Below are 14,486 nucleotides of genomic sequence, written 5' to 3'. Positions count from 1 at the left end.
TATGTGTGTGTATGCGCGCGCGTGTGTGTGTGTGTGTAACTGTAATAAATTCGAACACAATACACATACAATCCATACACTGACAAAAAATTTGTTTCAACTAAGTAAATAGATTTAACAACATCAGTGTTTTCTTGGCTGTATATCTGGCAATTTTAATAATACAGAAAATTTATTGCGAAAAATATTACCTCAGGCAGGGTTTGAACTTCCCTACACGCTAGGTGGGTGTCTCACCAATTCGACCACCGAGGCATATAATAATATTAGGTGCAACAACAGTATAAAGTTGTTGTCTACTCGTCTATTTCGACTTTTTAGAACTGCGCGCCGATAAGGGTTGTTGGCCGTACACAGAACTGTCGATATTTTTAGCAATAAATTTTCTGTATTATTAAAATTGCCAGATATGGTCAAGAAAATACTGATGTTGTTAATTACTGCTGGTAAAATTTAAGAATATTCTTATTAATTAAATAGATTCACTTAAAATTATTTTTTTACTGAAGTAAATATTTATTCTATTTCAATAAAAATATCAAATTTCAAGTAAATCTGCGTATTATATTAAGTAAATTAATTACATACATACATACATACATACATACATACATACATTAAGTAAATTAATTTATATCATTACGTTTTCTACATTCAACCAAAGATTTCATGATATAGGAAATACTAGGTTTGTTTTCTGTTCCTGCACTGATGAACTAGTGCAATAAATTGGAGTAAGACAAGTATATTTTTTCTCATTCTAGCTTACTGCACTAGTTCACCAGTGCAGGAACAGAAAACAAGCCCACTATTTATTAAATGTAATCATTGTTTTTGTCAAAAAAGAAATCCAATTTTCTGCGCTGTAAAACTTATATCTCAGTAAACATTTTATAGAATTAAAGTAAATTTTTTAATTTTAAATGATATTGTTTGATATTTAACAAATACTTAAATTAAAGAAATGCATGTTTTCATTTGTTTATTATTTTTAAAATTTAAGTTAATAAGCTATTAGTAGCCACCTAAGAAATCATTTTTGAGCAAAGTAACATTTTTTTTAAATTAAGATATATTTTTATCAGTGTATATGTATATTATAAGGAGATACCAATTCTTATTATATAATATTATACATTTAGAGAAAGAAAGAGAGATAGAGAGAGAGAGAGAGAGAGAGAGATTTATACAATTTCTTTTATTACTTATTACTGTTACCGCTTATCTTATACATGTACATATACGAGGGTGGGTTGAAAAGTTTTGAGCCTCAGCATGAAGATGGCATTACTTGTTGTCGCCACTTTAGTACTGCGACTATACATACTTTGAAGGATACCTTTAAAAATTTCACCAATTTTGAACTCTCAGTTGTTGTACAACAGTCGTTTGTCTCAGTGGATGTTAATATTTTCGTAAAAATGAAAAGGCTCTATTGGATCAATTTAAGCGAAACTAGAAGGATTTCTTGCGCCGATTCATAACGGTAGATGAAACGTGGATCCACTACTACACTCCTAAGACGAAGTAACAGTCGAAATAGTGGATTGCGAAGAGTGAACCTGCTCCAAAGAAAGCGAAGACAGTTTTTATCGGCTGGGGAAGTGATGGCGACTGTTTTTTTGGGATAGTCATGGCATTGTGTTCATCGACTATCTTGAAAAAGGTAAAACAATCACGGGGAAGTACTACGCATCATTACTTAACCAGTTGAAGGCAGAAATTGCAATAAAAACAGCCGCATTTGAACAAGAAGAAAGTGTTTTCTATCAAGACAACACACCGTCTCACACTTCGGCGGTTGCCATGGTCAAATTTCACGAATTGCAGTTCAAACTGATTGACCACCCCCTGTATTCACCAGATCTAGTGACTTTTTCTGTTTCCTAAACTCAAAGTTTGGCTCGGAGGACAGAAATTTTCAGCGAACGAGGAGATCATAGCATCCGTAAATGCCTATTTTGCAGAGCAAGACGCCAATTGTATTATTTGGACAGGTTAAAGCGGTTGGAGCATCACTAGATTAAGTGTATCGACTTAAAAGGAGACTATGTCGAAAAATAAAAGTAAGTTTGATCGAAAAAAATTGTTTCTCTCTGTTGAGTTAGGCTCAAAACTTTTAAACCCGCTCTCGTATGTTATCCATTAAATTGACAGAAATATTCATATAGATTAAACAAAAAAGTTTGACATATTTGCACTTCACGTATAACATTTATTTGCACAAATATAATTATAATATTATTCTTTTAAACTATTTTCTGTGTTAGAGAAGATTCGTTTCGTATACGTCAAAGAAAATGATAGAAGATTTTGCAATATGCACAATATCTCTTGTACAAATTAAAAAAATACAAATTTAGAAAAGATGGATGGGCGAAATATTTAGAAATCGAAGATTTCTGAAATTTTAAATATTATAAATAAAAAATTTTTTAATTAACGGGTTTGGACACGTCAACTCATTCAGTCTCGGTAAAATAATCAAGAAAGATTTCTGGCAAAGACAAGAAGTTGTCGTCTTATGATAGAATACAAGAATTCCTTTTGGAATCGGAGCGCTCGCGAATTTGCTGTAGATGTTGCAATTGAGCTTGGGACGGTACCTGAGAATTACTGCTACTGCGGGAGTTCAGATGCTGAGGAGGCGGCAAGGACTGCCGACGGCGACGTTGCAGTGCTGGACTTAGACTATACTTCGACTTGGCTTGAATAAGAAGTTCCTTAAATATCTGAGAGATATTTATGTTTTCTTTGGCAGATACTTCTACAAAACCATTTCTCCATTTTCTTGTAACTAGGTTTTGTGTCCGCTCACTCTCCACCTGTAATCCATATTTCGTAATTAAAATTTATATACAATACAGACATAACGCACGCGGCTAATCAGTTTTATTTGGTAAACGATCACAATCGGAACGGTTCCTTCCCATATTTAGAATAGGTATATGGTGTCTGAAAATTACATACAATTCGCCGACATTGTTTTTTTAATAACTTTTTAACAAACAACGAGCAACGACTAAGATCGTATGAAGGTCATTCTAGAAAGTCACTCAGACAACGTATGTTAAGATCAAGGTCATTTGCAGTGACTTACCTAATCTAAATATTTACCATATTTAAGTATACGAAATCTCAAAATTGTGAAAAAATTCGACGATTATTTTATTACTGCCGAAACTCACCTCTTGTTTTGTCTCCACGAGATCGAGCTTATTACCCACGATCACAATCGGAACGGTTCCTTTTGTTTTTATTATCTGGGTTCGAAGAGTTCTGACCTCGAGAAACGTAGTAGAATCATTAACATCATAAACGAGAATGAAGGCATCGGCTGAGTTAATTGAAAGATTTCTCATTGCCGGGAATTCATATGAGCCTGACGTATCGAGAATATCGAGAGTCAACTGATTTCCAGAAACGATGAAATCCTCATGATGCATTTCCTCGACGGTCCGCTTGTACTTCGGAGTGAAAACGCCATAAAGAAACTGATGAATTATCGCTGACTTGCCGACTCTTGCTGCACCCATCACCACGATCTTGTGCCGAATCTTGGATGATTTTTCACCACTACTAGTACTCGACTCCTTCAGTTTCTCATTTCTGAAAAGTACATCATTTTCATTAATTTACATTTTATCTAACATTTCAGGGAATTTGACTTATTGTTAGCAGACAGTTATTACAATTAAGATAATAGAGGTATTTCGTCAACGCTTCTCATCATATCCAAACGTATGTACAGGGTGTTTCGGCAACATACACATCAGCAAGTTGGGTTGCCTATCTGCTTACCGACAGGGGCATGCTTTATCGGACTCGTAGAATAAGATCAGATGCAAGTTCGGCGGTTTTCTAATTCTTATACAGTGTATGTGCAGTTATATGTTAATAGATAAAATAATATAGAATACAAAATTTAATGAAGAAATTTGAACAAAACTATTTTTTATTTTATAATATAAAATTATAATACAATAATATTATTTTATCTATTAAAATACAACTGCACATACACTGTATAAGAACTAGAAAACCGCCGAACTTGCATCTGATCTTATTCTGTGAGCCCGATAAAGTGTGCCCCTGGCGGTAAGCAGATAGGCAACCCAACTTGCTGATGTGTATGTTGCCGAAACACCCTGTACATACCTCTTCCTTAAACTACTAGATATATACATATACAGGGTGAGTTATTCCACATCCGACAACATTTTTGAGAAGGTAGAACGGATCGAGATGAACAAAAAAGTCCTGTACCATTTTGCAATTTTTCCAATAGATAACGAGTAATTAATTATTAAAAATTGTCATCTTAGCCCGGTCTACCACCCAATTCGAGCGCAGGGACGAGATGTGACCGCCCGACGATCGATATTGCTATGTGCACGAAAAGCTGTTTATCGCAATCGGCAATGGCTACGCATGAGCGGCGCGTAAAATAAATAAGTAAATTAATAAATCAGATGTAGATTCCATCGGTTAATTTCGCTTTAATTTATTTTTTTCTGATCGCAAACGTGTAGCCGGCTATCGCGACACGAGTCTAGGCGCGGTACGACGATGTAAGCTAGCGGGCAACGGCGCGCTGTCCCCCCTTCGCCGTATTTTTGTTCATGTAACATACATACATACATACATACATACGCACAAATATTTTTACGCCAAATTTCATTTTGATTAAAAAAGGCTAAGGAATTGTTATAGCTCGGAATAGGGGTCCAGCGTTACGCGTCGTTCGTGCGTAGCCATTGCTAGAGACCCTGTAATCAGAAATTGACCATAAGAGAGTTCGTCAAATTCCTGCGAATGAGAGAAAAACCATAGGCTATTTCACTTTTCTACGATCGTAGAATTGGGCGGTAGGCCGAGCTAAGACAACGATTTTTAATAATTAATTACTCGTTAACTATTACGAAAATTGCAAAATAGTACAGAACTTTTCTGTTCATCTCGATCCGTTCTACCTTTGCACAAATTTGGTCGGATGTGGAATGACTCACCCTGTATAATAGTATTTTAAAATATGGGAGGAATTATTTTGAGAGAGATTGTTATTAACGAAAACAGGAAGACACAATTTCTTCTACGATACAACGGAAGTAAAGTATGGAAGGATCCCCCGCAATTCATCAATCGGCAAAGCCGTGCACTCGCTTTTACATGCACCAGATAGCACCACGACTTTAAGTATCTACGTCTTTATCATCCGTGCTTATTACAAGAAGTCAGACACAGTTATTATGACGGGCACATAAAAGGAGAAAAGCCGAGCTTCTCTTTTCGCGTGGATTCGCCGCAAAATTAAAGCTCGGGCTAAAACCTGAGAGCTAGTCGCGAGGAACGGATGGCAGTAGGAAGGAGAGGATTCAAGAAGAAAGGAAGGCGGGCATACGAACTCAGACAGGTTTTACACTGAAAGAAATTTTTCCGATTTGCGATTTATTACTTCGTATGTCTCACATGTAGACCTCACGTTTGCGTCAAGGAAATACAATATTGAAAATTGAACGCTTCACATATACATGTTCATGTATCTGCATGCTGCTCCAAAGAACACTTCTTTCATAAAGAAGATGACGCTCTTTCAAAAGGAGAGATAAAAAGATTAATATCGAATCTTTTATGTGTAATAAAATCTTTCTTCTTAAAGACGAATATTGACACGATACATTGACTTATGTCACTCCAATAATTCTTATTATTTTAACACGATGTCCTGTTTGGTTCCGTTTCCGTTGATAGGAATTGATAATAATAATTTTTCGAAACAGTACGATTTTGATTTGAACACAATCAAATATTGGGCCAATGTTTAACCAATGTTTGTCCAATGCACTGTGCTACTAGGGTAGTAAAGGTGTGAGAAATCTCGAAAGAAGACTCTCTCACATTACCTAGAATTTTTTGTTGATCCGTCCTCTTCTGCCGAATGCGTCGAAGGTTGTAAGCTGAAACGACGGCAAAACTGATGACGTCCTTTCATCATTTGTGCTTCGGGATTTCTAACAACAAAAATTTATATTCAGAGAGAGAGAGAGAGAGAGAGAGAGAGAGAGAAAGAGAGAGAGAGAGAGAATTTATTTATAAAAATTAATTATTTCGTATCTTATAATAAGTAAAAAAGATCTATATACATCTTCTTTACTTGTTATAAGATACGAAATACATACATGTATGTACAAGTATCATCTCGGTGTTTTAACGTTTAAAGAAGCGTTGTTAGTGCAGCAAAAACGTACGTACGAATAAACTTGCGATTGCAAGTTTTAAGATTTTAAAAACAAGGATAGTATAAAATCCGTGAGTGGCGGCTTGAGTAACGACCGATTGCTATTCAAACGAAGTTTCTTTGTAGAGCGTTTAATTTCGAGATGATACAGAGCTAACATCAAAGAATTCATTCAAGTACGTTCGTAATCCTGCTACGAGATACATGCCCAGCGGCGTAATAACTGTAACACAGTAAATCCATTTCCTGTTAGGTATAAACCATTTTTGTTCCGCACGAAACAACGCTTTAGGCGATCCCAGGCGATTCCGCCTTCGCTTTACATCATTAATCTTTTGTGTCGCTACAAAGTTTATTGAATAGCCGCAACACGACAAAATGGCGAGCTTAAGCTGCCATCCTAAATAATCGAATGTACGTGTTCGACGTATAAAGCACATTTCCGTACAAGAGCCTCTTTTTATCTTGTGGTCATCGTATATTTCCACTCGTCTGTGAAGCGCACTAATTGAGGAAGTAATCAAGAGGCCCGTGAAAATACTTATTTCTGTTTTCACATTCGCCGAGATGTAAATTTGCTCAGAGAACTGAAAGGAGGCGGAGGACAGCTATGTAAAATACGGAGGGTGCAAAGCCGGATGAAGCAACAATATTTCCTTCGAAATATCCTAGATCTCTAAAATCTTCGTCAATTTATTTCGTTCGCAACCATAATTTATATATGCATAAATACTTATACAAGAAAAAAAATTAGATGCAAAATAATAAAAAATACAACTATATAAATTACGATTACAGTTTTGCATTTATATACCTACAAGTGTAGTTAGAATTTTCCATTTGTAAAATATCGGCGTTTATTATAATTCCGAGACGTCTCTACACCATGTAATATTTTCCGTTCTTTTTTAGTACAAAATCTCGTCTGTTTTTCGAATCTCCACTCTTTATCAATTCGCAAACGTGTGCAGAGTTTTTAATATCAGAAAGAGGCGTACCTGGGAACACCGCTCGTAAGCAGATCCTTTTGTTTTTTCCTCTGTGGAGGAAGTGACATTTTTCAATCTCGCTCAGGACAGACCGGCGATTCGCCACGGATAAACACGCAAAACGATTCCCATCGGTATTTACCGCGGATCGATAACTGTAACGTAATTTCCCATTGAGATAACTGATATCTATGTAGTATATAAGCGCAAGTCTGCATATCCTTTCTAGGTGAAGAACAAAAGCGATCGATAGAAACCGTCGTGATAACTGCTACGCGACAGACTGGAAGAGTGACAGAGATATTGTCCGTTAACTGGCTTTTTCGTCAATGTCAATAACATGCGTTTGGCTAAAGTTCCTCTCGATTCTTTCACGAAGCCCAGCTTGATATTCCGATGTTTCAACGACGCTCTTATTTTATTAGTCCCTGTAATCTATTTTTAAATGTACAAAATTGTTACGTTTGTCGAGGTGATTCAACCTGTTAACTTCAAATTGGAAACAATGATAAAAAAAACACGTGTCATAAAAATTAATTCGTTCCAGCAATATTTTGTAAATTCGTTATATTCTTTCCAACAGTCGTGTTCAATAAATATCGAAAGAAATTGCCGACGTAATAATCGAGAGAGAAAGAGAACTCTCAGAGGTAATACTCGTACTAATGCTACACTATAGACTATTTTTACAATCCAGCCTTCACAATAGCATTTTTCGATCTGTGGTACTCGCCAGAATTTACATCCAGGAATACCGGAATCGAAAGGAGAGCAATTATAAGTGTTTGGTATTTTGCGTGTAGTCTCGGGCGAATCCTCGAGCGACGTAAACGAGGTAATAAACCTCTGACTCCTTATTCAGAAAACGAGGACTGGAGATGGTGGTATAAATAATCGGCCACAATTCTCGTATATATGTTACTTTATTCCGTCGGACTGATTATCGAGACGGACAAGGCTTCGTACCCGCGTGTTAACGAGAAGTGATCTAGAGCGCACGCATAAATCCGCTCGTTCCCCCAAAAGAGCTAATGCTCATCAGTAGCGACGTCTATTATTCCGGGAATACTCGACCTTCCACAAAGTTACCGAGAACCCGAAAGTCATCGGTAAATGTATATATTCATGTGCATCATCGTCAGTACGAAACAATAGTCGACGCTCGCAAGAATCGGTTAAGGCCCAAACACAATGACCGCGTTCAACAGACACAACTGTTGAGTGAAAGCTCAACATGATTGGTTAATACTTTTAGATCCAGCCAATCATATTAAAAAATCATTGAGCGCTCACTCAACAATTGTGCCTGCTGAACGTGGCTAATGACAAGCAACAGACAACAGGAACAGGAACAGGAAATATAATTTCTGACGCGTTGGATTGATTGGAAGAAAATTTTCGACAAATCCAACGCGTCAAAAATACTATTTCATATTCCTATTGCCTGTTGCCTGGCATTGTGTGATAGGCTTTACAGTCCATTTCCGGTCTCTTCGTCGTCGGACCTCACAGAGATAAGACGTACAGCGATAGCTAATACGAATACAATTGTAACCCCTGGTCCACAATCTTGCTTTAAGTAAGCTGTGAGCCTTAAGCCGTAAGAAATTAACCAATCACAGACGTTCATTCCCCTCACTCTCACCTGTGATTGGTTAATTTCTTACGGCTTAAAGCTTACATCTTACTTAAAGCAAGATTGTGGACCAGGAGTTACTCAAGAGTCCACATAAAATATGTTCATCGAAATAAAAAGATTGATTACATCACTCCGCAAATCGACAGACAGACGTCTAGTCAACAGCCCAAAGAAAAACTGCTCAGATTAAGTCAAGTGGAAACAATAGTTTCGACCGACAAATCGTCAAAATAACAGATATCCGGAGGGGAAAGAACACAAATATAAATAAATAAATAATAAATTAGGTGATACGGACAATTTTATCGTAGATAGAGTTAAGATTATCCGTGTCTTGTTGGAGGTTGATCATGTTTTTATGTTTTTTGATGAAAAATATAATTTAATTATTATTATTTATTTTTTTGTACTACGACATGTTCTCCTGTAAGTTAATTCATCAAAGGTTCTTTTCTTTTTCAAATCTCTAATTTACCTATTACTCTAATTATTAATTGTCACTATATATGTTTGTAGATTTTGCTGTAACAATTGATGGGTGTAACGTAAGATACACTTGAAAAGGACCAGTCGTAATTTAATTTTATTAAAATAAAGGATTTGCCAGCCTATGCCTTTTAAATTCTTAATTGTATTTCTTTTATCGTTGGCGACTTACCATTTCCAAAAATTTATTGTAAACTGAACATAAATTTTTAATGTACAACGCATAATGTGTTGTTGTAAATTTAAATTCTTATAACTTCAACGTAGGAAGATTGCTTATAGTCACCAGTAATGAATAAATTCAAATATAACGGGAACTTATAGTCAACTCAACTGGCTAGTTGCTTTATTTAAGTAGATACAACGTTTCGACCCTAGTTTGGGTCCTTTTCAAGTATTACTAATGTTATCCTATCAGAAGAGACAGTGTCAAATTGTAAATTGGCGATACATGTGAGCGCTGTGATTGTTGGGCTCGAACTGCCCAATTTACAATTTGACACTGTCTCTTCTGACAGGATGACATACTTAGTAATACTTGAAAAGGATCCAAACTAGGGTCGAAACGTTGTATCTTATAACTTCGTATGTGTGTGGATACGTATTATATAAATAATATTCATATAATCTTTATGACATGCAAGGCAAAGAAGTAGTCTATCACGTAAGACAGTTGGCTCACGTACGATCCAGAGGTCCCGAGTTCGAGTCTCACTAAGGTAAGTGTATTATAAATAATACATTTAATCAACGAAAACTAATTTTCAGAGAGAATCATCATACAGGCTGTGTTTTAAAAAACAAATGCAGTTAAAATAATAATAAAATTTCAATATAAAAATAAATTTTTTTTGTCGGATAAACCTCGGAAATCAGTATCGGCTCGATACTAATTCGTAACATCGGACCGATCTTATCATTTGGATATTATGCCGACATCGGCACGATGTTACAGCCAGTATTGAGCCGACAGTCGCAAGTTAAGCCCGCTGCAGACGATGCTATTTTTCTGCTGGATTGCTTGCGATCTAATAAATTACTATCGTCTCACATAGCCAGGGACGTCCATTGAACGTCCGAAGGACGTCCGATTGGTCCGACATGGATATCCGTGGGATGTCCGTATTCGTCCGTTGACTGTCCATGGGACGTCCATATTATGTCCAAATGTCCGGCCTATTTACGTCCATAAGACGTCTTACGGGCATCCAGTAGACAAATAAGGATATCCCACGGACATCCGTGTCGGACCAATCGGATGTCCTTCGGACGTCTAATGGACATTTGATGGACGAAAATACAGTACCTCCATTGGATGTCGAATTCGAATGTCTTATGGACATTTGGTAAACGAAAATACAGGACAATCCGGATAATTAAAAGCCTGTATTGATAGTCGTTGTTCAATTCTCAAGATCAGTCTGTCTTTGTCTCGCCTACTACGTTTTTCCATACGCGACACGAGACAAAGACAGACTGATCTCGAGAACTGATCAGGAACGACTATGAATACCGGCCTTAAACTGCTTTAAACTTAAACCAAAGGTTTAAAAAGATCAAATATACACAATCGTTGATCTTGAACTTGCAAATCCTCACAGATCTGATATTTGTTACAACGTAAATGGTACGATATAAGGATAAAATAAATTATTTTACTCGGCAAATAAACGAGTGTATTTTGAGTTATGTTTTATTAAATACTTATAGTTTCAGTACTAACAAAATTTTTAAGTAGATATGTGTAGTTTCTTTGGTATGCAATTAATGAAATCATATTTTTATTTATATTAGACACCTCACTCATTTTTAACAAAAATTAGAAACGTAAACAAATAGAATTGCTGGAAGCATATTATACTGTGATGCGTTCTGTTTCCGTGTTAAAACCTTGTAGCAGTTTGAAAGCGCACGAAACTAAAACGGAAGGACACTTCTGTGACATCATAGCGTCAGTACTCGCAGTGAATAACGGAACGCACCAACAAAAATTACGATTTCACACATTCAATTTGTGTGTCGATCTACCAAATATCGCAGATGTATATTAATTAACGTAAAACGGATGTGATTTGGATCCATTGAATATCCTGTAGCGAACATCCGACGGATGTCCCAAATAGGACGTACATTGGACATCCATAATTCGCCCATAGAAGTCAGATATAAAATGGATATGTTTTGGACATCTTAAGGACGTCCTTTGATGGACGTCCCATGAATATCTACAAATGGACGTCGTTAGGACGTTCATAACATGTCCACGGACGTACCGACATAAAACGGACATATAATTCAGACGTCCGATGGACGTCTTGTGCTATGTGGGGTTGCACCATTCAGCACTCAGGATTCCTAGTAATTTAGTAAATCGGAAGCAATCCAGCAGGAAAAATAGCATCATCTGCAGCGGGCTTTAGTAACCGACGTTGACCCGATACTGGCCCACTTGTAAAACCGTATGTCGGGTAAATGTCGGAAATCTATGTCGGCCCAGTACTACCACATAACATCGGGCCGATCTTATCATTTAGATATTATGCCGACGTCGGCGCGATGTTACAGCCGGTACTGGGCCGACAGTCGCAAGTTGGCAACCGATGTTAGCCCGATATTGGCCCATTTCTAAAACCACAGTATAACCAGTAGTGGCACTCGCTCTTTTGTTTCACGTATATTGGTATAAAAATATTTATTCAAAAATTTATTCAAAAATTACTTAAAAGTGAAAATTTGTAAGTTAAAAGATCACATCTCTGTGTCAGTTGGTGATTTGTCTTTGAAATATTTCCCCACTGGATTGTGCTGTGATTAATAATATTGGAAACAACCTTTACAATATGTTTCTTTTGTACATGTTTGTAGTGCTTATATGTACTTGTTAGGAAGTTATCCTACCTAGAACTACAAAACTGCAAAATCATAAAGGAGAATGTTGGTGTCGTTAGGACTTCATCATTATGATCATGTTGTGCGTCCCCCAAGTCTAAAGGACTCAAACTGATCCAGCTTAGAGAGATTTACGCAGGTTGCATCCTTCTCATCGAAACATCCTCTACGCTTCAATTATAAATGGCACAGCTAACGAGGGTATTATCAGGTAAAGCTTGTTCTACTAATATCATTCATACAGAGATGGGTAAGTATTTTTATTTCATTATACATAGTTGTATGTACAAGGCACGCGCGCGACGGAAGCTTTGCTAGACGACTTTTTTCTCATTGTCGCTGAGATGTACTTAAGGATCGGTTGTGTGAGTATCGCAAGAAACAACATTATGCGAAAGCGGGTGATACTATCAGATCGATATTCAAATTATTCTGGAAAGTAATGCGGGTAAACGTTTCGTGTTACAAGCACGCGGTGACGTAAACGCAGCGATATTTTACATCCGAGAGTTCCTACGTGCTATATGTTAATTTTTTAAATGAAACCCGGTTGGTCTGATTAAATACCCGAAGATCTAACACCCTCTGTTTGTTGAAAAAAGAAAAAGAGATTCTCTCAACTTGAATGTCGTAATGAGACATCTTGATTTAATTAGGAATAAAACTTCTTGTACAAAGATGTAACTAATGTAATCACCTGACTATAATATATTGCCAGTTAGATCAACAAGAAGTTTTATTCCTAATTTATTTATCACTCGTGACTTTAAGCATACTCCCCTACTATCTTGATTTAACATCAAGATTACGCTTGTCATGTTCTGCTTGTGTATAATTAGTATCAGTGAATATTTACGCGCAGAAATGTTTGTACATAAAATTCGAAATCTCGCTAAGAGTAATATAGAAATATCAATTCCACATATGTAAGTTTTCTCTTCACAGAACATTTTTTTATCGCGGATATTTTTTTATCACTAGAACTTCTAATTTTTATTTTACGTACCCTAATAGCACAGAAATATTTTAAAAGGTTAAATATATTTTAAAATCTTTTTAAAATACTTTATAAATATTTTAAAATATATTGAATCTTTTAAAATATTTCTGTGCCATTAGGGTAGTTTTCACCAACAAGCCGTGAAGGGTGGCGAGCGTAACACATAGAAATGTACGATGCTTAGTAAACAAATAAACGAAATGATCCGAGTTCAAATCTAATCACGGACACCGCTGGTTTTTTCGGACACTACTTCTCGAAGAGAAGTAGCAATCACCGAAAGTATCCTGTCCCAAGTATATCCCTTAGAGATATATAGCCTTCCAGGTTAAAGGTTGAAGGTTCCCTTCGGCAAGGTTAATAGTCTACTGAAGATGAAGTAAAAGCAAATGCTCAAAGTACCAAACTGGATAAAACAGGCTTTAACCCTATTACGAGGTAGAAGAAGAAGAAGAAGAAGAAGAAGAAGAAGAAGAAGAAGAAAAATTTACCGTTGTTACGTCCCGTTTGAGCCTTCTCCTCTTTCATATACATATACGCATATCTCTCACTCAGTAGCCTAAATATATCGTGTGAACTTTCCAGTAGATTTTTAGAAATAAAATTCTTCCTGCAACAAATCAATATGCGTATATATGTATTTATAACTATAGCATAAGATAAAAACTTTCCTCTATAGCTCTAATGCGAAACAAATATTACTTGATTTTCTCTTCCTTTTTCCACCTCTTTTGCAATGCCCAATAAAATATTTTGTATCTACACTCAGAGAAAAAAATAATTGCTACAACTATAAAACTGTGAAGAAATAGCACCTCAACTTTTTGTCATTGGTTATAGAAATTTTAAAACTATAGTGAATTGAAATACAGAAATATTGTCAGATTTATCAAATGATATGATTAATACAACTATATAAATAACGTTGTTGTTGTTGTTCTAACATGATTACCTAAACTATATTTTTATGGTCATTATTATCAAAACATTTAGTTGCTTGAAACATAATGTAACGGTAATACGGATAATCAAAATTTATCTCTCAAAACTATAATGACTTTTGCCCTTTGTTGCGCCTTACAGTTTTTAATATGGGGTGGGATATCAATAGGCTTCCTATTAAAAAATTCAATTTGTTAAACTAATTGTTAAATTGTGTTAAATTACATAGTTATCAAAAGTATATTCAGGTTATTGAGATTTATCCATGATCCAGACAACTCGCTTTCACATCATATCGGCTCG

General features: G+C 36.0%; 1 protein-coding gene across 2 annotated transcripts in view; it reads right to left on the bottom strand.

The window, feature by feature from the left end:
* Positions 1-1,209: 1,209 nt before the first annotated feature.
* The window catches only part of LOC105557605 (ras-related protein Rap-1-like), a 35,082-nt gene continuing 21,805 nt past the window's right edge, over positions 1,210-14,486 (bottom strand). The window contains exons 1-4 of one of the 2 annotated variants that reach the window (XM_012004885.1): positions 13,733-13,859; positions 5,904-6,011; positions 3,189-3,609; positions 1,210-2,825 (exon numbers count right to left, since the gene is read on the bottom strand). In XM_012004885.1, coding sequence (XP_011860275.1) covers positions 2,523-2,825; positions 3,189-3,609; positions 5,904-5,995 — 816 coding nt within the window. In that variant the 5' untranslated portion in view covers positions 5,996-6,011; positions 13,733-13,859 and the 3' untranslated portion in view covers positions 1,210-2,522. Of the gene's footprint in view, positions 2,826-3,188; positions 3,610-5,903; positions 6,012-13,732; positions 13,860-14,486 lie in introns of those variants that run through there. The other variant, XM_012004884.1, reaches the window with a different exon arrangement.

Source organism: Vollenhovia emeryi, unplaced genomic scaffold (assembly GCF_000949405.1).
Source record: "Vollenhovia emeryi isolate VEMERY1.0 unplaced genomic scaffold, V.emery_V1.0 DF939446.1, whole genome shotgun sequence".
Lineage (NCBI taxonomy): Eukaryota > Metazoa > Arthropoda > Insecta > Hymenoptera > Formicidae > Vollenhovia > Vollenhovia emeryi.
This window is presented reverse-complemented; position numbering and strand designations above follow the sequence as displayed.